The sequence below is a fragment of the Cetorhinus maximus genome, chromosome 8 (genome assembly GCF_964194155.1).
Source record: "Cetorhinus maximus chromosome 8, sCetMax3.hap1.1, whole genome shotgun sequence".
Classification (NCBI taxonomy): Eukaryota; Metazoa; Chordata; class Chondrichthyes; order Lamniformes; family Cetorhinidae; genus Cetorhinus; species Cetorhinus maximus.
Window position 1 is genome coordinate 5,269,517 of NC_135886.1, and position 23,315 is coordinate 5,292,831.

General features: G+C 44.7%; 1 protein-coding gene across 1 annotated transcript in view; it reads right to left on the reverse strand.

Annotated features, from left to right (window-relative positions):
* Positions 1-23,315, reverse strand: part of LOC144684059 (uncharacterized) — a 177,933-nt gene that overhangs the window by 22,585 nt on the left and 132,033 nt on the right. Inside the window, exons 13-15 of the mRNA XM_078547773.1 lie at positions 21,747-21,839; positions 19,564-19,872; positions 15,082-15,405 (exon numbers count right to left, since the gene is read on the reverse strand). Of these exons, the coding sequence (XP_078403899.1) occupies positions 15,082-15,405; positions 19,564-19,872; positions 21,747-21,839 (726 nt within the window). The remainder of the gene's footprint in view (positions 1-15,081; positions 15,406-19,563; positions 19,873-21,746; positions 21,840-23,315) is intronic.

Genomic DNA, 23,315 nt, shown 5'->3' on the forward strand with positions numbered 1-23,315 from the left:
CACTGCCATACCGACTGAGGGTCCAGCAGTGCAACACCCATCAGATAACCATCCTGTGAGTGATGTGTCCTCTTTCACAGGCCACTGCCACGCACTCATTATCTCCCCTTGCTTTCGCAGGCACATCTGGGAAGCAGCCGACAGAGTCCATGACCCAGGGTATCCCGAAGAAACCTCTGAAGAGGAATCTGAAGGCACTCTCCCTGAAGTTCCGTCACTGAGCTCACCCACACCCTCCGCCAGCGCAGAGACACACACCTCGGTGGGACCTAGCTTTAGAGTAGCCTCGGGATCACAATCTGGTGAGCGCATCACACTTTCTGGTCTACAGCAGGTGGAGGCAGGGACTTCCCAGCTCCCCTGCCACTCGGAGGACTGCTGGAGGCCACAATGTTTCTGAGTCCGAGCCAGATGACAGCCTCTGGGCTCGGTCATGTCACAGTTACTGGAATTGCAAAGGGAAGCCCGGGAACATCAGGAAGGGATGCCCGCTACACTCCTCAGATTGCAAGGCATGATTGAGGGGCCCGTCCATCTCTAGGTTGAGGTGATAACTCCGGTATTGCAACGCACCGAGGTCAACACTGGCAGGATAGCAGCTGCCATGGAGACCTTGGCCCAGGATGTCACTCCTGTGCTGCTGTGCAGGGTGAACTCCATCGCTGATGCCATATTTGGCCTCCAACAGAGTGTATGCGAGAGGGGTTGCAATTAGCTCGATCTCACTCCAGCTACCTCCTCCGCTCACGGAGTCAGCGAGGGGCCCTCAGGCACCGATAGGGAGGAGGATCAGCAGGTTCACACTCCGGGGCCATCCACGCAGGAGACTCTGGGAGTGACCGGCCAACCCGACTCCCCTCTTCCTGGGATCTCAGCAGCTCCAGCTCCACAGGCCGAGGAGGGTGCCACTGTCACACAGCAGGACCCCGAAAGCAGGCCGGGGCCCTCCAAGTCTCAGCCCTCCAGAGGACACCCACCAATGTCATCACAGACAGGGCGCCACATGCAGCAGGCTAGCTCCACCTCTGCTGTGGATGTCCGGGGAGCAGCAGGGTGTAGTGGCAGGGTAGGAAAGTTAGGGAAAAGTAGTTGCACAGCCTGGGTACGGGTGTTGGTCACATGTACAGACTGTTCACTATTGTCAATAAACTCCTAAGAACGTCTCCCTGTCTATGGCTCCTTGTTCTGATGAGCAGTGTTCTTGTCACTCAGATGTGAAAGCTTCCTGTGCAAGATAAAGGGCAGGTGTATCAGTCCAGGGCCTCTTCCCTGTGCTCTGTGCAACCTTCAGATAACAGTGATGGTCCAGCCTCACACTCCCTGGAAACATTACTGATGTCTGCACCTCGGCAGTGCTGGTCATTGCTGCCAGAATGGAGTGGGCAGGTGCCACAGAGTTCTCTCATTCTCTCTGTGAGCTCTCAGCACATTTAAAGTGGGACTGGTCCCCATCACACCAGCATCTGTGACCAGTGATGCTGTGTAGCAGCTCCTGAAAGGTCTGAAATGCTGAAGGCGGACACAGCACCAGATGTGTCTTAAGTTTAATGGCTGCGTCTGAGATGGCCCTGATCATGGACCACCGACAACATTCACCTCCGAGGAGGCCAGCACTTGCTCCCAGTCAACCCCACCCTCAGCATTCACCTATGAGGCTGGCCAGCACATACCCCCTGGACACCCCCCTCTCAGCCGTCACATCCGGGGTCAGGCATCCCTGAAGCCTGTAAACAACAGGCAAGCTGTGGAGAAAGCTGCTGTACACTCACCCCATTTCCTCCAGAGTGATGGCCACCAGGTACAAATTGCCTGTGTGTTGTTGTGAATCACGTCGGCGTGCTTTCCCGCTAACGTGGACAGATGATACGGCGGGGATCCAAGAGCCTGGCAGGATGGCCTTTTCATTATAGGCTGATGTATTACAATTACCTCCCCGCTGACCGATAGCGGGAAGCACCACCCGCTGTAGGTGGGCTGAGCGGACGATCACAACCTGCCTTCATGCTGACATTGTGAAGCAGGTCGCGCCATATTTTCCACACGTGCCCCTTATTACGCCTGGTGCCAGTGGGCACTGAAAACCCTGCCCTCTGTTTGTGTGTGTCCTAATTGGATTAAAGCCAGCTTGTCTAGAGGCTTTGATGTATAGAAAAGGAGTAGGTTTGAAATGTTAATTAGGTAAATATGGGGGCAATTTGCATTTTATCTTTAAACAAACTCCCATAGCTTGGATTGAGAGAGAGAGTGAAATATTACACCTAACCAGATGAAGCTCAGAAACTGTGTGTTTGTTTATTTTTCCCAAGGATTACTAATCAAGTGGGTCGTATGAAAGTGCCTTATTATTAGAAGATTTAAAGTTCAAAAGACATAGCGATAGAATGAAAATTGCATTCAAAGAGGAAAATATGTATAAAGGATTAGAAGGCTGTTGGTGAAAAGGAGAGCGATTCACTAAAGCCTCCAGTCTGTAAACCTCAAGCCGCTGTCTGCAATGACCCAGAGCTGAAAGAAACTCAATTTGAATGTGACTGTCCAGAGTGTGCTTTGCCCGGGGTCTGTTTAAATCCATGTGTTTTACTGATGCATTAACGGAGGTATAAATTGGAGTCAGATTAATTAGGGGAATTTTGTAGACATTATAGTAGTAATTTTGTCAACATATGCTTGTGCTCACAATCTTTCTTGTATTAATAAATATTTAATTTAGTTTCATAAAAACCTCTTGAGACTCGGTGGTCTTATTACTACTGAATTCAAAGCCTGCATCTTCAATCATACAAATTGCAAAAGTTAGTTATGACAGTTGATTCAAGTTTCCCTCCTGGATTTGAGCCGCTCAGCATTTACCATTGGCTGCGTCATAATATGAAGTATTGGTTTCTAATAAATGAACCTTTCAAGTTGCTTATTTGTTACAGAATTTGTTAGTCTTAAAACAAGATGTTCAGTTGTGTAGACACTAAGGCAGCAAACAGAGAAATTATTGTCAAGATGTCGATATACAATTTGAAGTTTGCAGCCATCATTTTGCATTTTGATTCCTCCACTAATTTAATGGTCAAAATTATTTGATGAGAAAATCAATTTTTATTCTGTCGAATTATTAAAAGAAATTCAAAGCTCGACGAATAATGAATATTTTTTCAGGATGAAAAATTCGATCAATGTAGATGTAACCCCGGAATCTTCATTTTCCCTCTTAGGTCAAGCTGTGAGGATCTGATTCGTTGAGTGTCTGGAACAGAAAATCACCAGATTAATTGAGACTGAGAACGATGCATTATTTTACATGTGAACAGAATTCTGGCTACGCCAACAAATCGAGGCAAAGCTTGTGATGAACTGGAGCTGTGTCGAGATCACACTCCTCACCCATTGCATGTGTGCTGGGAAAAGTTATCAGTTGTGCCCCTTTTGAAGAGACGTAACACCATTTTCTCATGGGTAACTAATGCTCCCCTGCAGCTGGTGTTATGGGAAGAAATAGATTACTGTGGTTACTTTATTAAATATATTTTATACAGTGCAGTTGCTGCTTCCAGTAACAATACCACTGGGTCTGTATCTCAGCCTCCTGTTGCAGTCTGCATAATATTAAGTCTCTTTGTGTTCTTGTTGAAAAACAATCACCCCTGGTGCTCTGTTAGTTTCTGCCTTCTCCATTTCCTCCTTTCCATTTCTTGTATCGACTGTTTTGTAAGATTAGATTAAAATATGGAATTCTTCTATTATGGATGGGTTACATAGGGATATAGTAACAGGGACAATTGAAGGGAAGTTTAATAAATGTAAAGGAAATGAGAGAGCAGAGGTGCAGGGTAGTGAAGAGGCGAATGGTAATCAAAGTATGATGAGAAGGGGCAGAACAAGGGGCAGAAGAGTGCAGCAGAAATGAGAACCAGAATGAGCAATAATGGTAAAAAATCGAAGCTTAAGGCTTGTTATCTGAATGCACGCAGATGAGTTGAAGGCACAAATAGAAATATATGGATATGACTTGATAGCCATTACAGAGACATGGTTGCAGGGTGACCAAGACTGGGAATTCAATATTCAAGGGTATTCGACAATCCGGAAAAAAGGGCAAAAAGGAAAAGTAGGTGGGGTAGCTTTGTTAATAAAGGAAGGTATCAGTGCGGTGGTGATATAGCTGGCATAGGTCATGATGTGGAATCAGTTTGGGTAGAAATAAGAAATAGTAAGGGGAATAAGCCATGGGTGGGACTCATCTATAGGCCTCCAAAGAGTTGGCTCACTGTAGGACAAAGCATAAATTGGGAAATAATGGAGGCATGTAAGGAGGGTGCTACAATTGTCATGAGTTATTTTAATCTGCATATTGACTGGAGAAATCAGATATGCAGGGGTAACTTGGATGACGAATTTGTAGAATGCACCAAGGATAGTTTCTTCGAGCAATATGTTGCATAACCTATTCGGGAACAGGCCATTTTGCAACTGGCAATGCGTAATGAGGTCGGATTAATAAGAGATCACATAGTTAAGGATCCTCTAGGGGGTAGTGATCACAACATGGTAGAATTTGAAATTCAGTTTGAGGGTGAGCAACTTGGCTCTCAAACCAGTGTCTTCAACTTAAATAAGGGCAATTACAGAGTTATGAAGGAAGAGTTCTCTAAAACAGGCTGGGAAAATAGACTAAAAGGAAGGTCAGTGGCAGACATTTAAGCAAATATTTCATAACGCTCAGAAAAAATTTATCCATGTCAAAAGCAAGGACTCGATGAGAAGGATGAACCACCCATTGGTTAACGAAGGTGGTCAAGGAGAGTATCCAATCAACAACTAAGGCATACAAAGGAGCGAAAACTAATGGTAGGCTTGAGGATTGGGAATTTTTGAGGAACCAGCAGCAGATGACTAAAAACTAATGAAGAGGGAGAAAGTTGATTATGAGAGGAAATTGGCAAGAAATATAAAAACAAACAGCAAGAGTTTCCACGGGTATATAAAAGGAAAGGGATTAGCTAAAGTGAGCGTGGAACCTTTGGAGGATGCAACTGGAGAATTGATAATGGGGAACAGGGTAAAGGCAGATAATTTAAACAAATATTTTGCATCGGTCTTCACAGTGGAGGACACTATAAACATTCCAAAGGTATCAGATAAGCAAGGAACCAATGGGAGGAAAGATCTTGTTACAGTCTCTATCACGAGGGACAACGCATTTGAGAAACTAATGGAACTAAAGGTAGACAAGGAGCTGATGACCTGCATCCAAGGGTTTTCAAGGAAGTGGCTGCAGAGATAGTGGAGGCATTGGTTGAAATATTCCAAAACTCACTGGATTCCTGGAGGGTCCCAACAAATTGGAAAACCGTTAATGTGACGCCCCTGTTCAAAAAGAGAGGGAGACAAAAAGCAGGAAACTATAGGCTGGTCAGCCTAACATCTTCCATTGGGAAAATGCTAGAGTCCATTGTAAAGGAAGAAATAGCAGGACATTTAGGAAAGCTTCATGCAATCAAACAGAGTCAACATGGTTTTGTGAACGGAAAATCAATTTTGACAATTTTGCCAGAGATCTTTGAGGAAATAACAAACAGAGTTGATAAAGGGGAATCAGTAGATTTAGTGTATTTGGATTTCCAGAAGGCATTCAACAAGGCGCCACATAAAAGGCTATTGCACAAGATAGGACCTCACGGTATTAGGGGTAATGTATTAGCATGGATTGAGGATTGGTTAACACACAGAAGGCAGAGAGTCTGGATTAATGGGAATGATGTAACTAGTGGAGTATCAGGAGAATCAGTCCAAGGGCCTCAATTATTTACTATCGATATGAATGACTTGGAGGAGGGGGCAGAGTGAAATGTATCCAAATTTGCTGATGATACAAAAATAGGAGGGAGGGCATGTTGTGACGAGGGCATAAGGAATCTGCAAGGGGATATAGACAGGTTGATTGAGTGGGCAAAAACTTGGCAGCTGGAGTTTAATGTAGGAACGTGTGAGGTTATGCACTTTGGGAGGAAAAATCGAAAGGCAGACTATTATTTAACAGGAGAGAGACTCCAAAATAGTGCAGCACAGAGGGATCTGGGTGTTCTTATGCATGAAACACCAAAGGTTAGCATGCAGGAGCAACTGGTAATTAAGTAGGCAAATGGAATTTTGGCCAGTATTGCTAGAGTTTTGGAGTTTAAAAATAGGGAAGTCTTGTACATCAGGAGCGTGGAGCCTGGTGACCTAGCTGTATGCCTCATGGTGTACAGGTGAAAGAGAAGAGAGCAATGGAAGGGCCTAGCTGTGCAGAGGGAGGAGCAGCAGCCTCAAGAAAAAGGGGAGGCTGGGGCTCCTGTGCATACTGCTGAAGAGCCACAATCTAGACTCAGGGTCTACAGACGCCCTTAGCATTCCTGCAGATGGTCTGTATTGCTAGGGTGTTGGAGTTTAAAAATAGGGAATTCTTGTTACAGCTGTGCAGGCTGTTAGTGAGGCCGTACAGTGTGAGTACTGTGTACGGTTTTGGTCCCCATATTTAAGAAAGGATATACTGGCATTGGAGACAATTCAGAAGAGATTCACGAGGCTGATTCCTGGGATTAAGGGGTTGATTTATCAAGAATGGCTGAACAGGTTAGGCATTTATTCTTTGGAGTTTAGACAAAGAAGGGATGATCTTAATGAAACATGAAAGGTTCTGAGGGGCCTTGACAGGGTAGATGTTGAGAAGATGTTTCCAGTTGTGGGCAATCTCGAACTAGGGGATATATTTACAGAATAAGGATGCACTCATTTAAAACAGAGATGCAGGTGGGGTTTCGGGCAGCCAAACAGCGCACTAAACTCTGGCCATTTTAGTGGCGGCCAGCACTTCCTGGTGTGCGTTAAGGGGCCTTGAGATGGAGCCATAGAGTCGTCCACGTAACCATGAGAGGTCCCTAGGAGACCAATGCTAATTCACGCATCTCTCTCTTTCATCCTGCAGGAGGTGTACATCAGGAGCGTGGAGCCTGGTGACCTAGCTGTATGCCTCATGGTGTAAAGGGAGTGGAGGTGAAAGAGAAGAGAGCAATGGAGGGGTCTGGCTGGGCAGAGGGAGGAGCAGCAGCCTCAAGAAAAAGGGGAGGCTGGGGCTCCCGTGCATACTGCTGAAGAGCCACAAGCTAGACTCAGGGTCTACAGACGCCCTTAGCATTCCTGTAGGTGACTGAGAACCAGTGTCGCTGAAGGCTGCACATGTCCTGGAAACTAGTCGGTCACATATGAAAGTGACCGTGGCACTCGATTTTTATGCCAGTGGCTCCTTCCAGGGCTCCAGAGGTGACCTCTGTGGGGTCATGCAAGCCTCCATAAGTAAGTGCATCCAGGAGGTCACGGACACCATACTCACGAAGGGACACAACTTTGTGCATTTCGCCCGGGATCAGGCAAGCCCAGGGAGCAAGAGCCCTGGGATTTGTGCAGATCTCTGGTTTTCCACAAGTACAGAGAGCCATCGACTGCACTCACGTGGCGCTTATATCTCCATGGCAACAAGCTGTGCAGTATGTGGACCACAAAGGCTCCCACTTGCTGAACGTTCAGTTGGTCTGTGACCACAGCAAATGCATCCTGCAGGTCTGCGCGGGATTCCAAGGGAGTGTCCGTGATTCCTATATTCTCAGTAAGTGTCAGATCCCTGACGTCATCCAGCTTGTTCTACAGGAATACAGATGGAGAGAGCGTAAGCAGGGTACCTGCCAGGTCACATGAGAAGGGCACCCGGCACGTGTGGGTGGTAAGTGGTGCCATGGATGGGATGAGGACACTATCCGCAGGCCAGAGGAAGGTGTGTGTGAGAGGGTGAATGGTGATGTCCCTTGAACTGGTATTGAGTGAGATCCCTGTGAATGTGTGACGGGTTTTTGAGTTGTGAGTGATGAGAAAAGTGACTTAACCCAGCAGAAAGAAGGTGACCATTCATCCTCTTTCAGCGCTGGGGGGCTGTCCTCTTTAGCAGGGCATTGGCGCTGACCACAGCTGCCACCACCTCCCATGCTGGATTTGTTGCCATGCTTGTTGGTCTTGGCCCAGAGTTGGGGTAGAGGACTTCGCGGCAGCCCTCACAGTGCCCAGTAGGCCGAGGGAGGCAGTGCTAAATTTTGGATGCAACATGTTTCCTCCCTTTGGCAGCTATGAATTCCTAGCAGTTTCTGATGCCTTAGAGAGATCTATCTCTGTGCAGGAGCGGCCTTTAAATAGGGCGTCCGGATAAATGAAGGCCTGAGGTGATGGTGTGGCGGCGAATCAGAGGTCTTCCCGCCAACGACCCGGTGTGTTTCCCGTGAATGCATCATTAATGAGGCGGGCGTGCCGGGAATAGGATAATAAGGTGTGAAAATCTGACATTGCAGCCGCCGGATAATGTCCCAGAAGGGAAAAACAGTTGAAACTGGGAAATTAGAATACTTGCCGGAGCGGGTCTCATATACTTTAACATGGAACACCAGTAAAAACTGGGAAATCAGGGTATTGGTCTGTGCTGTTTTTTCACACCTGGGATGTCCTTTTTCCCACTCACTACTGCACTTTGTGCAAATCTCGGATGATTCTGCCCATAGAATCTGTAAAACACCTTGTTTCAATGTGTAGAAATTAACATCAATGCAAGTTTTTCTTGACAATATCTGTGATCAATATTTTTGAAATAATTGGTGGAGAATTTACTGTCATGAAAGTATAATAATTTTCATAATATTTTCTGGTTTATTGTGGAGTAGGTTTATGGGGGTAAGTGTTTGGGTCTGTCTGTGTGAGATTTAATTACATTTGGAATCAAGTAGATGGCAAGATTTAACTCAACAAAAGAAGCTAGTTATTTGACATGCTAATGAGTAAACATGGATGCTGGTTTAGCATGTAAAGTGTAAAGGGAATTTGCATTTTTAGATAAATGAACGGAGATTTGGATTTCAAAAGGATTTTAATCTCTTTACAACTAGCCAGTTAAGCAAGGATAAGGAATGTGTTTGTTTATCTCAAAGGTTACTGACAATATATAGTATCGACATGAAAGTTTTTATATTGTGAGGAAGATACAGTTTCAAAGACATATGAAACAATAGGGTCTACATGTTAAAAAGAGAGAAACATATATAAAGGAGAATGAGGCTATGTGTCAGGAGAAGGCCATATGAAACCTAACAGATGTGTTTGAAGTAGCCTTAATGAAGCCTCCAGCATTTGTGCCTAAGCCTGCTGTCTACCGAAACTGAAGCTGGAGAAAGCCATTTGGAATTCCACTGTCCAGATCATTGTGTTAATTTGCTGGATCTGCTTGAAACCTGAAATCTATTTTTTGGACAGTTGCCTTAAAGGAGGTTTAACAGGGAGTCAGGTTATTTAGGAATTTTAGGAGTTATTATAGTAGAAATTTGTAGACTTATGTATGTAAGTGAAATCTATCTTTTGCTAATAAATATATTTAACTATATATTTTTTAAATCTCTAAAAGTCCTGGTAGACTTATGGTGTCTGAATTCAGTGCATGCATCTCATAATAAATATAAATTGCAAAACCGTTGTGACAGCTCGACCCTGTTTCACTCGTGGATTTAGTCTGCCTGACACACATCATCTGCCACATCATAACATTGCAAAATGCCCATAATGATTCTTATACAGTCCATAACCCTCACCTTAGATTTTCTCGTACACCATGTTCCCGAAATAGCACAAATCACCAGGAGAGTAAAGAGCACCCAGCGTATCACATCCCAGATAATGTAACTGAGCAAAAGAGAAGAAATATAAAATCATTTAAATGAAATGAGACTGTTTCATTTTTGAAACATGACGCTCCTCTTTACACTGTAATCTTTTGCAGCAACATAAAGTAGACAAGGGACTTTAGCTGAAAAAATCAACTAAAGTTCTACTTATCAACTTCATGATCATTAGATAAAAATCAAATGAAGCAAATTTCGTTAGCATGTCCATAATGTATAACTGTAATGCTAAGCTAAATCGTAAGTGAAAATTCTTTGCAGTGACTGGCCATTTGAGGGAAGTGCCACTGTCTGATGCAACATAGCAATGGTGAAGTATCTCTTCAGTGAGTAAGGAACTTAGAATAGAATCATCCCACACTGTTCCAAAGAAGTCATATTCAACTTGAAACATTAACTCTGTTTCTCTCTCCACAGATGCTGCAGGACCTGTTGAGTTTTTCCAGGATTTGCTGTTCTTATCACCCGTAATTCCCTTGTGCACCTTCTAACAGACAATTCTTAACCAGCTGGAAGCAGATAAAGTTTAACCCTCTCACTTTGGGGACAATGTATAACACTGGGCAACTGAGAAGGGGAAGATGACAGAGAATGCAATGGGCAGAATTTTTCGTTTGATCCCCGCACGTCCGCACGTACAATGACGCCTGGTGATGTTGGCGAGCGTCCCGAAGTCACCGTGCGCCATCGCAATGTTTCGCTGTGCAGGCGCGCAATGAAGTCCGATGCACACCCGCCATTAATTAACGGGCCACTTAACGACCTTTAGTGTTCAATTGACACCGGTTTTTCAGCGCCCATGTGCCGGCCCGAAGATCACATGGGCGCAACTGGCAAGCGGGTAGGAGACATTTGTATTAACCTCATCCCCGGGCGGGTTAGGAGGGCTCAGTGGGGTTGTGAATCTGCTCTATGAAGTATTTATTGTTGAAAGTTTTTGAAACTTACCTGTGTGATCTGCAGGACTTCAGAACACATCCCAGCTGCTTTTTCTGGACACTTAACCTTCAGGTCAGCACTCTGCAGTGAGGAATCTTTTCCGGACCTGCAGGTTTCAGGAAGCCTTCCCTTAGCCTGGGAATGGGATCTGATCTGTCCATTGGAGGCAGCTCCTCTGAGGAGGAAGGGAGAGGGCGGCAGCAAGTGGGGGCGGGGGGGTACGCCTACCTGCTGGGTGAAATGCCCAATGCCAACATGGTACTCACCCTACCAGAGCGCAACACATCGTTGAAGTGCTTGTGACACTGGATCCAGGTGCACTGCTCCTCATCGTGGGAGCTCACCACCTCTGCCACCTCCTCCCAGGCACGTTTCGTCATGTGGGGGAGACTCCTCCTCCCGTCCTGGGGAACCAGCACCTCCGGCCGTGCTGCCACCTCCTCGAGGAGGGCAGAAAGGCAATCATCGGAAACATGAGGGGCACACTGGCCCCCGACAGACTGCAGCCTGGCCTGTCCCACTACCCTAACCTCCAGCCTGGCCTGTCCCGCTGGCCTACCCTCCGGCCTAGCCTGACCCACTGCCCTACCCTCCAGCCTGGCCTGTCCCACTGGCCTACCCTCCAGCCTGGCCTACCCTCCAGCCTGGCCTGTCCCGCTGGCCTATCCTCCAGCCTGGCCTGACCCACTACCCTACCCTCCAGTCCGGCCGGACCCACTGCCCTACCCTCCGGCCTGCCCTGACCCACGGCCCTACCCACCGGCCTGGCGTGACCCACTGCCCTACCCTCCGGTCTGGCGTGACCCACTGCCCTACCCTCCGGCCTGGCCTGCTCACTGGAACCTCTCTGCTGTGGCCTTGCACTGGCCATTGTGAGCAGCTGGAACAGGCTGCCAGGCCTTCATTTAAACAGGCCGCTGGGTCGCCATTGGACCCGGTAGTCTGTGCACGCCCGCCGCCGCTCGCCCACTCCCGCTATCCTCGGGAGCCGGGAAATACGCTGGGATGGTGTAAATTGGCCCGCCCGCGCAAAATGGCAGCACAAACCCGATGGTGGGCGGCGATGGGTTCCTCACCTGCCCGTGCTTGTTCCCGCTCCACCACACCCCCACCCCCGCCAAGCGGAAAATTCAGACCATAGACTTTCAATACTTTTTAAATCATTGAAAGTAACCTGGAATAAAAGTAAGTGCACTGCATGTGCTAGAAATATGAACGGAAAACAGAAGATTCTGGAAACATTCAGCAGCTCAGTTGGGATGTGTGGGGTGAGTGGACCTGCTTCGGTTCATGTGTGGACTAGAATTCTGAAGAAGTGTCTGCACCCAAACCATGAACGTGTTTATTTTCTCCACAGCTGCGGACATACCTGCTGTCCATTTCCAACTGTCCCTCTTTCTGTTTGACCTTTAGTTGGCGTTTTCTCTTTATCACCATTGTAACTTCAAAGACCCGATTCCTGAGCGTTTACATCGGACTATAATTTCTGCTACTTATTGTGGACAGCTCAGGCTAATAATATGGAAATGGGACCAGAGCTGCAAGATGTCTCTCATTAGTGAAACCAAGGGATGTGCAGATATATCACGCTAATTCTTCCTTTTCATCAGCAGAAATACAACTACTCTGTCAGTGTAGACAGCAGCAAGGTAAGTTTGACAAGTACAACTCCTCACACACAGTGAGATTACGGTAGCGGTGAAGTAATCTAGGTGAATAAGGCAAAAAACACCATCTGAGCGGCAACACAATGGAAAAGCTCACTCCTTGCTTGTATTTTCCAACAGTAAAATGCACCCTCATTAAGAAGCTAAAAGAACAGCTTGATATAAACCCAGCCACCATTTCCATTCTGATGAGCTACTTTCCATATTAATGAACAACTTTCACTCCTTTGGCCAACTGTATCTCTCACATATGGAAGCAGTGCCAATCCATGAGAACATTGTACCTTTCAGGATTTTTGGGATCTGAAGTTGTGGCTCGATTGGTAGTGGAAATTAGATCTGTACTTGTGGAATGTGTAGTTGGTGATACTGTTGTAGAAACTTCACAATAATACTTAGGTCCTGTTGAAACAAGGGAATAACATTCAGATTCACCTCATTTTCACTTGTAGTCAACTGAGAGAGCATCATTGCCAAATGGAACCTCATTAATTGAGGAAAAGCCTGGCTGGTAGAATTGATTTCTGTGTAATTTACTCCTCTCTGGTCACAAGTGGAGAGGTTGCTGATACCTGGTGGTGATCTATCTTTGCTGGTAATTCCACTTTCTTGACTATGTCTGCGAGTTGGTGGGACAGAGTTACTAGTGGACCAGTTAAGGGCTCAGGTTGGTGGACTACAATCCAGTGATACACTTTCTTGACATGAATTTCATGTGAACACATTAAACAGTCACATCCGAATACTGGCAATGGTCACTTTCTGCCCTTTGGGGGCAGTTTTCTGAGCTTGCAGTAAAGGTGGGAATCTTCATCCACTGACCGTGAATGTCTCAAACCTGCCAGTGATTTTCTGTCCATTTAATGATAATGACCCACCTTGCTGCTGGGACTGGCTCCACCCTCCCCCTTCCCCCCTCCAGTTTGCACTCAGATAATTGGTTCAGATATATTTTAATAAATCGTTTGTTTCAAAAGGTAAGAAATAAGTTGTGTTGATTCATCACCTTTCACAACCTTGGGATATCCCAAAGTGTCTCAGAGCCTATGAAGTACTTTTTTGAAGTAAAGCCACAGTGTTAATATCGGGAAATGTGGAAGTTAATTCGTACACAACAAAGCCCCACAAACATCAGTAAAACATTCACTAGATGATCTGTTTTGTAGTGACATTAGCAGGCTCAAAAGACCAAGTGGCCTGCTCCTGCTCCCAATTTGTGTGTATTGGTTGAGAAATAAATGCTTCAAGGATACCAGGAGAACTTCCCTATTCTGTGAATAATATCCTGGAAATGTTTAAATCTACCGAAAAGGGATGTGGATCCTCAGTTTAACACCTCATCTACACAGCAGCACCACCACCAGTATAGCACTACCTCAGTGCTGGACCATGGTATCAGCCTGAATTTTAACTCTGAAGGGGAACTTGAACCTATAAAAGACTGGCATCAAAGGTCAGAGTGCAACTGAGTCCCTGCTGACAAGTCCAGTACAAATACAGTTTACAGGTGTAATTTCTACCTGCAGCTGACAGGCTTTGGTCAGAGTTTTATGACAGTGGGATTTGATGGTCCTGCCGGAGTGCATGGAGTTTAGAATGGCTCGCTGCATTTTACAGCCCAGTCCCTGCCGTGATGGGGGTGTCAAATTCCACCCTTCTTCCCTGACAACTTAGGCAAGAGACCACATGGGCATATGACCAGAGTCAATATATTTGCATATGTAAATTCCTGTCTCCTGCTGCTCAGGTGAAAATGCGATTCTCTTTGTTTTCTGCCCATTTTGGTGTTTCTGGGTGAACATGTTGCACCCACTCTGCAGAAAATTGAACCGCTACATTCAAATAGGCTAAAGTCCTCCTTATTTCAGAACCAGGGTCATTGTTTTATGGGGAGTGAATAATTAATTTTTTATACAGGATAATTTGAGATTTTGACTGGAATGATGGAATTTTACAACACAGGGGAGGGAATTCAGCCCATCGCTCGAATGCTGGTCCTCTGAATGATCTCCTCATTTAATTCCATTTCGTAGTCCTTTTCCCATATCCTCATACATTGGTTTCCCTTTTAAAGTCTATGATTGAATTTGTTTGTTAACTTATTTCAGTTGGGCATTCCATGTCTTAAAATCAGTTTGCATCAATAAAATTCTCCAAATTTCTCCCTTTGTCCTTTTAGTGATAATTTTAAAGTTAATGCTCTCTTGTTGCTGACTCACTGACTAGTGGAAATAGTTAGAGTTACCTTATCAAAATTTCTAACAATTTCCAAGGCCTCCAGCTGGTCATTCACCTCAGTTGTGATGATGCTTTTCTCATTACTAAAACCTCTCATCCAGGGTTTCATTTTAATTCAATTCTTCTCTATTCTATCAGTGACATCCTTCCAGACTAGGACACAACAGTTGGTGGTTGCATTTCACAATTCCATCTGCTTGAAATAGACAAATTGCTTTATGAAATCTCTGTCAATCAAATGCTATTTTGATTTGATGGGTTTGTTGGAGATTCTGCAATATTTCTGCATGTTTTGAGAATATTTTATGATCCTGTCCATTTTTTATTAAAAATGCAACTTAGTGACCTTGTTCAGAATGTTTGAGGAACCAGAGAGAGTGAATTTGGCCAGTTGCAATTTCTCAGATTGACTGAAGGAACTGAACCAGTGACCAGTTTGGATAGACATGAATTTAAAAAATTCATTCGCCACAATTTTTGTACAAAGTAACACTTACCAATGTTTCCAATTTGTATCACATAACTGCAGCTTATATCTGTTACATTGATCATTGATACATTAACAGTGTCACTGGATTTTTTTCCCTGATTATTCGAGGCTGTGCAGTAATATTGATGATGTTGCTGTTTGAAGGATTGACAATGTAGATCCAGTTTATTGGTGACAGAGATCTTTGAACCTTCAGACAGAGTCTTTTCATACCATGTGTACTGAATGGGGAGGGATCCCTGGACAGACTCACAGGAGATGGACACTGAACCCCCAGAACATGAGACGTGTGGTGGTGATGAAAATCTAAGCACAGGAACAGACACGGGTTCTGTTGGAAAGAAAGAAACATTCAGATACTGAACATTTAATAATCAAATACTCTTCAAACTTTGCACTTCATCTCAGCCAGGGTCTGCCATGTTGGAATCTCATCAACACATCTACCACTCTATGGGGTGGATGTTTAATTTGGATTTGGGAACTGGACATGGGAGATAGTTCCAGGTCCTGACACCATTCACCATTCTTTAGGCATGCCCAATTCAATTTTCAATGTTCCAGCCAATCGAAAGCCTGGAACTGGGCTCACCATCCAATCAGGGACAGTGGGTGGGCTCCTGATGCTAGAGGGCCTCACCAGGTGAGGTGGGAGTTGCTGACCTGAGCATGGAGACAGCAAGGGGCAAGTCCAGGTAAGTTTATTTTATGTTTGAAAACCCGGTGGCTGCCGGGCCATGATCCTGAAGGGGCAATGTGGTCTGCTTGCATTGCCGAATGAAATCCCAGTGGGCGCAGGAATGGGTCTTTAATTGGCCCCTTTGGTAAATGTTATTTCCTAAGTTAGCTGCCCACCACTTGACTGCAAGACACCCGCTTTCAAAATGTTTGTGGCTTGGGGCTGTAACGGTAAATTGGCATGGAGACCAGCGGTGCCAAATTTCACCCCCGCCCACCTCTAATCCTGACACCATACTTTTTAAAAATCCATCCCCATATCTCTCCATCCCCTTAGTGGCCTGAGTTACCCTTTCAGCCATTATATCAGAACAAATCAGGTCTCCAGATCAGAACAGCAGCAATGATACTGAGGATATGTTAACATGAAAATCATGGTGATCAATATCTCTTTGTAGCTGGTAGTGAGCCTCCAATGCTGTTTCATTGTTTGTGAGTTGAATGTGAATTAGTTGGAGAGAATCTTAGGAAAGACCAGGGGAAAATGAGGGCAAAATGTTGTCCGATATCGGTTACATGTATTGTAGCTTTGGATAAGAATGTAAATGTGATTGGCTCTGGTTCTCTGCATGCTGTGTTAGAACACTTCAACCTTGGTACGTGGAGACGAGTGGGGGGACTGTGTGTGGGGTGGTGAGAAAGCTGGAAATACCAGGAACGTTGAGTTTGTGCCGAATTTAACAGCAAAATCGCACCAGAATTCTTGCACACTGATTAAAAGTTTGGATGGCTTCCAACACCTCCCACCCCCCTCCACTGGATGGCCTGCCCATGTCAGCACGAAAACACACCAAAGTGTTTTACTACAGCATATATAAAGCCTGCGCTTGACGGGCTGCACTTTGCTTGGGACTTCAATGTTTGTTTGCCTACCTTGCTTCATTCAGCACTCGCAGCCATCAGTGCCAGGCTTCACAGACAGCACCACATCTCTATTAGGGAGGCTCATGGGTGTGTCTCTACCTACCAGATCAGACATATGTGGGCAGCTTTTCATTGACTGCAGGGCAAGGCCTTGCTTGGGGAAGGGGGAGAAGCGGCCTCAGGAAATGAAGAGGCTGCAGGGTGAGGGCTGTACTGGGGAAGGTTTGTATCGCAGGGTGCGTGTGGGGCGCTTGTTGATCTGTGCAAATAGCCTTAAGATGGTGAGCGCTGAGGAGGCAGTCTCCAGAGGAGATGAGGCCAGTTGGACATGTGAGGGTCTGTGTGTGAGAATGGGTGTTGATGTCCCTTGAGCTGGCAGTGAGTGAGATGCCAGTGAATATGTGATGGGCTTGAATGTGTGAGTTTAGAGTGATGAAATGGGTGCCAAATCCTGGCTGCATGGATGAGATCATTCATCCTCTATCTGCATTGGATGGCCAACCTCTCCTGTGCAACACTGGCACGGATCACCACTGGCATCACCTACCAAGCTGGAACGGTAATGTAGCTGCCCCTCCTGCGGCCAGAGTGGGGTAGAGGACATCACAGTGGTCCTCCACCCTGCCCAAAAGGTGCCCGAGGGCTGCAGTCTTCTTGTCTTTTGGGGCCATGTCTTCTTTGCTGCATTCCTGGGCTGGAAGCACTGAGTGCGGCTGCATTTTAAATGTGGCGCCTGGCATTAGGAAATAACGAGGAGACAATGTGACAGGGGATCGGAGCCCACCCCTCATTGAATCGGTGTGTATCCCAGGATTGAATAATTAATGCAGCAGGTTTGGGACAATACGGAATGCAAAGCTGCCATTGAGGCTTCCATATAAAACGTCATGTTACCCGCCCACCATCGCACTAAGAGCAAATCTGGGACGATTGTGCCCATCATCCCTGACGAGCTTATCTCTAGATTTAAGGTTATGGTTCCATGACTTGGACTACCTCATCAGTGGATAGGGACAAAAGTCAACAGTAAGAAGTGGTTTTGATACGTTAATGAACAAAAAAGAACTTCAACAGATTTGTACATGAAGCAATAACAGGAATAGTTTGAATTGAGTTGTTTTAGTTCAAAGGGGGATATATGCAGGTTGTAAAAAGGTGTAAGGAAGTGACATAAAGATAGGGTAAGTTTGGTTTTACAAGTCTAAGAGGTAAAGTAAAGATTGATTTAATCAAACCTGGGAAAAAAGCATTTCTGAACAGACTGGTTGCAACAAAGAGAGATCAAAGGGAAGAAACGCATTTAAGGGAATACTGAAGCCGATTTGAGGGGGTAGCTGCTTAGATCTCCCAGAACACAGCAGGATGATTGGCCAGATCTCCCTGAAGACAGCAGGGTAGCTGGTCAGAAATCCCAGGAGACAGTGTAAACAAGGCCCAGACCTGAAGACCCAGTTGCTATCAGCCTCAGAGGACACCCCAAGGTAAAAGCACTGTGTTGTAAAATTACTGGACTTCTATAGCTTTTTAAATCTATAATGATAGTTGCTGAACAGAAAAGAGAAAGATTAGCTCTGAGGTTAGCTAGGTTAATATTTGTGGAACTGTTTTAAAGTGCAGTTTACTGTGTGAATCTATTCTTGTGTTTAAATGTAATTGTGTCTTTTTTCCTTTATTCTTTTAATAAATGTTTACTTTACAATATAATCATCACATGTATTCGGGGAAATCATTTCCTGATTTCAGAACCACTCCTCATACTATACAAATTGGAAAAACCGTTTTGGCAGCTGTTTCACGTTTCCCTCTGGGATTTGAGCAGCTTGGCATTTACCATCTGTCGTGCCATAACAGAAGGAGCTTTGACTCGGAGCAGTTTATGTGGATGGGGTCAGGGTTAACATGTGGAATGTCACATCTGGAACCTGACTCAAGATGCTGACCTCAGTGTTTATCTCTGCCATGCTTGGCTGGTTGTGCAGAAGCCTCTTTAGATTGGTGGGTTAGAAATGTAAATAAATTAATTGCTGAATCCTAATGATATTTCATGGTACATTTGAATCTAATGCCACATCCTGGGTTTACCCAGCTTCCTGAATGGAACCAAGGAGAGATCGCAATGACATTTCATGAAGCTCCTTAAAAATCAGGCAAATGCAGCAATAATTACCCTGTGTCCACTGCTGCTTCCTTATTGCCCACTGGGAAAGTCAACAGCAGGTGAAATGTAGGACCACGCCTTATACCCCCTCATGCTCCTGGCTTCAAGCTGTACACTTCCACCCATCTCCAAGCCCCTTTATGACAAATTTTCCCCTTACACCCACCCCCTTTGTGGGCTGTGAGGGGTGAGGGATGAAGGACCTTTGTGTTTTGACTTTAGCTGTTACAAAGTCCAACGGCATTAAGGAGGGGCCTTTTAACCAGCCCGTCTCCGCAGCCGGCAGCCCCTGTGGCTGCCTCTGCATTTCTTCCTGGTGTGGCTGGGCCAGACTGCAGCCCAGGCACAGCTCCCAGCAATGGAAATCCCACCTTTGTGGGCACTTTCTTCCAAGTCCGAGCGGGGAATTTTCCGAATTCCCCCTACCCACTTTGAGGCTGAAAATCCAGCCCAATGTCTCAACAATTAATAAAGAGGCTTCTTTTACCATCAAAACAACTTTTCAATTTCCGTTTAGTTCACTTGTAAAGTTCAACTCTGACATGTTGGACTGGCCATGAATTGGGTTTGGGTAACATGAGTCGGATTTCCCGACCTCTGCCCTTTACCTTGAAGACTCTGCATTGCTGTGGAGCCTCGGGATATCAGAGCTGTCATGTTTCCTCCCAGATAAAACATTGATCAGACATTTCAGTTGAGGGTAATAAAGAAAATCAGTAAGAAATGTACCGTAAGATATTTGTAGCCACACAGCAAACATTGAATCGTTGCCAGTTTTTTCAATACCACAGCTGTACCATCCTGTATCTCCTGAGTGAAGATCCTCCATAGTAACAGTAAATATTGGTCGTGACTTGTTATCTGTGACCGATATTCTTCCATTTCGCCAATTTGTCGATGCTACAACATGACACTGGCGAGTCCACCCGTGACACCAATATTTTATATGTGACTTGTAGTTCCGTGCATCATAGTGACATTCTATTGTGATCGCTCTTCCCACAACTCCTGTTACTCTCTCTTTTGCCCACAATGCACCTGAAACTGAGGAGACAACATTTCAGAAATTGAACAGGAAATAACTGCTTAATTCAGAAAGATAGATTTTAATGAGTTAAATTCCATCAAGTTTGTGATGAGAGTAATCATTCATATAGACACTTATCAGAGCCTCACTGTGTTCCAAAGCACGTCACAGACAATGATTTACTCGTGAGATATTTGGGACATTTTCTTGACTTATTGGCAAGGGCTGGTAGAGTGAGGGGAACCGAGAAATTGGGGTTCTGCCTCATACTGTGGGGTTTAACCCCAGACTGTGTATGACATCATCAAGAGGTTCCGCAGCCAGAAACCAGCCTGATTGACAGGCCTGATTTGCAGTCGGGTGGGGAGCAGTGTGGAGGGGGACACAGGAGCTGACAGTTCCCTGCTCTGATCTGAGGTGGGTGGGGTGCGGGGGAGGGTTGGGTCCTTGCAGGAGAGGGTGTTCAGATCTTGAATGAGTTGGGGAAGTCCAAAGGTAGGATTTGAAGGCCTTGAATGTTTGAGAGGTTGTGTGATAGTTGTCCTTGTAGGATGGATGGATTCCTGAGGTTGGGATTTGGATGCCTTGACTTGAACATTCATAAGACCAATGGCCTTGCTGGGAGAGAAACTCATGCTGTGGGGAAAGAGTTTGCATTAAAATAACAAAAGAGAGATTGAAAATAATTAAATGCTAGAGAGAATTGAAGAAAAGGAAAAAGATACAGGGAAAGTTACAGATGAAAAGGGAATGGGAAAGAGATCAGATCAGAAAGAGGAAGGATTGAAAAGAAGTAGATTGCCAAACAGACAGAAACATGATTCAGTTGCCTGACCACAAGTACATCAAGTATTCTGCATAAAATTGATAAGCTAGAGGCACAAAATATTTTAGGGAGGTTAAAGTTGTGGCTTAGAGCAGATGGGGCTGGGAGTTTAACATTGTGTGTTATAAAATAGATTCATCGAAAATGATGGAGAGGTGGCAATACCGAGTGATGAGCAAAATCTAGTTTCTTAAAGTTAAAGAATGAAAAAGCAAAGGCCATTTAAGAGAAGGGTGATGTAGACCAACCATCTACCAGTGAGGAACAGTGTTACTGAGAGAGCCTCATAAAACAATATTTCATCAACTGTACTTTAAAAAACAGAAATAATTGCATACTTGGGACATGTTTTATTTGTGGGATAATTACCGCTGCAGTCTTCAGTGTATACTGGACATCAGATTATATTGAAAATTACCAATTAAAACAGGTTCTCATTTTCAAAATTTTGCTTGCATAACTTTTTGAAAATTAAGTTCTCCTTTACTTATCATTCACAATTAATAATGCAGCTCAGTTTATTTGTTAACTATTCCCATGGTGTGATAGTAAATTCACAAGGGAATAAAATACTTCACAATTATTATTCATTTGGTTTTGCTGACTATTTTGTGCCTTTAGACTTAGGAGATTTCCCATATCTAGAGACGGATACGGCAGACAAAGCTCATGTTTACTTTTGCTTTCCAAAGCTTGTTTTCCCTGGAACAGGTCACTAACCTCCGGAGACAACAGAATGAGCGGCACCACTCCACATCAAGCATGTCGGACTGGGATCTCTCACCCTCTTCCCTCCAGCCTTATGTCTGTTGGAAGATTTTCAGGTTGATAATCACCCTGTTGGTCCTGGTTAGAACGCGCCTTCCATTCCCAATAAGAACAGAAGTGGGACTCGAACACAGAGCTTCTGACTCAGATACAGAGACACTACCCACTGTGCCCAAGACCTCTTTTGTGCCTTTGCACGTCTCCAAATATTTAAACATCTGCTGTATAACCAGTACACGAGAGTTAAACCAACTCAGATCATCGGAACATCCAGCTCTGGCTGTCACTCACCGGGCAGAGAACAAATGAGGAGAATCAAAATCCACATCGTTTTGTTCACAAAGATCAGGGCAGAACTTGTTTCCAGACACTCAGCTCTTGTTTCTCACGTCGAAATAAGTGTCTAATATAAATGATACAAGGAATTTAAATGAGGAAGAAGATAGCAGGAAGCCAGGTCATGAAACCACAGTAAGGCAGCTGGTGAAATCTGACCCCTAAGAACTTGAACTTCTGTCAGTTATAATTAACAAAAGAACTAAACTAATTTTCATTGAAAGGATATAAAATCCTGAAAACAAGAATGTTAAAAAGTTAGAACATATGGATAATGGTGACCCGAGCGAGTATTTATACTGAATTGTGAGGTGAGATGGAACAGGATCCCCCTCCCAATTTCCACAATCCCCACAGGAACAGAAGCATTTTTGTAATTTCTGAAATTTAGTTGTCCAATTGAATACAGAGATTTCTTAATATTTTGGTTTTATTTACTAATCTTTGCGGATCACCCGTAAACACCTGATTGATTTAAAAAGAATGGAGATACCCCACAAAATGATGTTCCACCTGTAGCCATTGTTGAACCTGTGGTTCCTGTTAAAATTATACAGCCAAGGATAGTCATGCCCGATGTCTCTGTCGGAGCGGACGACACTGATCTCCCTGTGCCTAATGAGGTACCTGATGTTATTCCAGAGACTGTGGTTCCTGACAAAGAATCGGACGTCGTGAAACTATGACATTCCACATGGATCAGGAAACCACTTGAAGGACTGAACTTATAATTTCATGACCTGTGTAAATATTTTAATGTCATGAGATAAACATCCTTGTAAATACAAAATGTACAGAAAAGTTAAAGGGTGAGGAATGTAATAATTATAGTTTTGATCAACATAGGACTGTAACATCCTTTGTTGTAAGAGAACATGATCTGTGTAAACCAACCAGTTTGCAGCATGGGGAACCTCCACGGGGAGTTTTCCTTTAGTTATAGAGTTAGATACACACATGTAGCTGCTGCTGCTGTCTTGGAAATAAAGTTCAATGTTTCCACCCAGAAAAGTTGCCTGGAAAATCAACTCTATAACATTGGGCTAGAACTTACTGAAAATATAATGGAGTATGAACAACAAACACCTCTTTTAACACGAAAATCAGTCAGCAACTTTTGGCGATGAAGAGAAAAGCCAATGAATCGTGAATTGCCACAAGTTACTGCTGATTTGTGCCACTCCACATCTGCCTTAAAAATATTTGAAGACTCCCTTTCACCACCTTTTCAGGAAGAGATTTCCAAAGACTCACGACCCTCTGCGTTAAAAAAAATCACCTAATGTCTGTTCTAAATGGGTGACCCTTCATTTTCCCACAAGAGGAAACATCCTCTCCGCACCCACTCTGTCAAGTTCCCTCAGGAACTTATTTGTTTCAATCAAGTCGCCTCTTACTCTTCTAAACTCCAGCAGATAGAAGCCTAGTCTGTCCAACCTTTCCTCATTAGACAATCCACCCATTCCTGGTATTAGCCTGGTAAACCTTCTCTGAACTGCTTCCAATCCATTTACATCCTTCCTT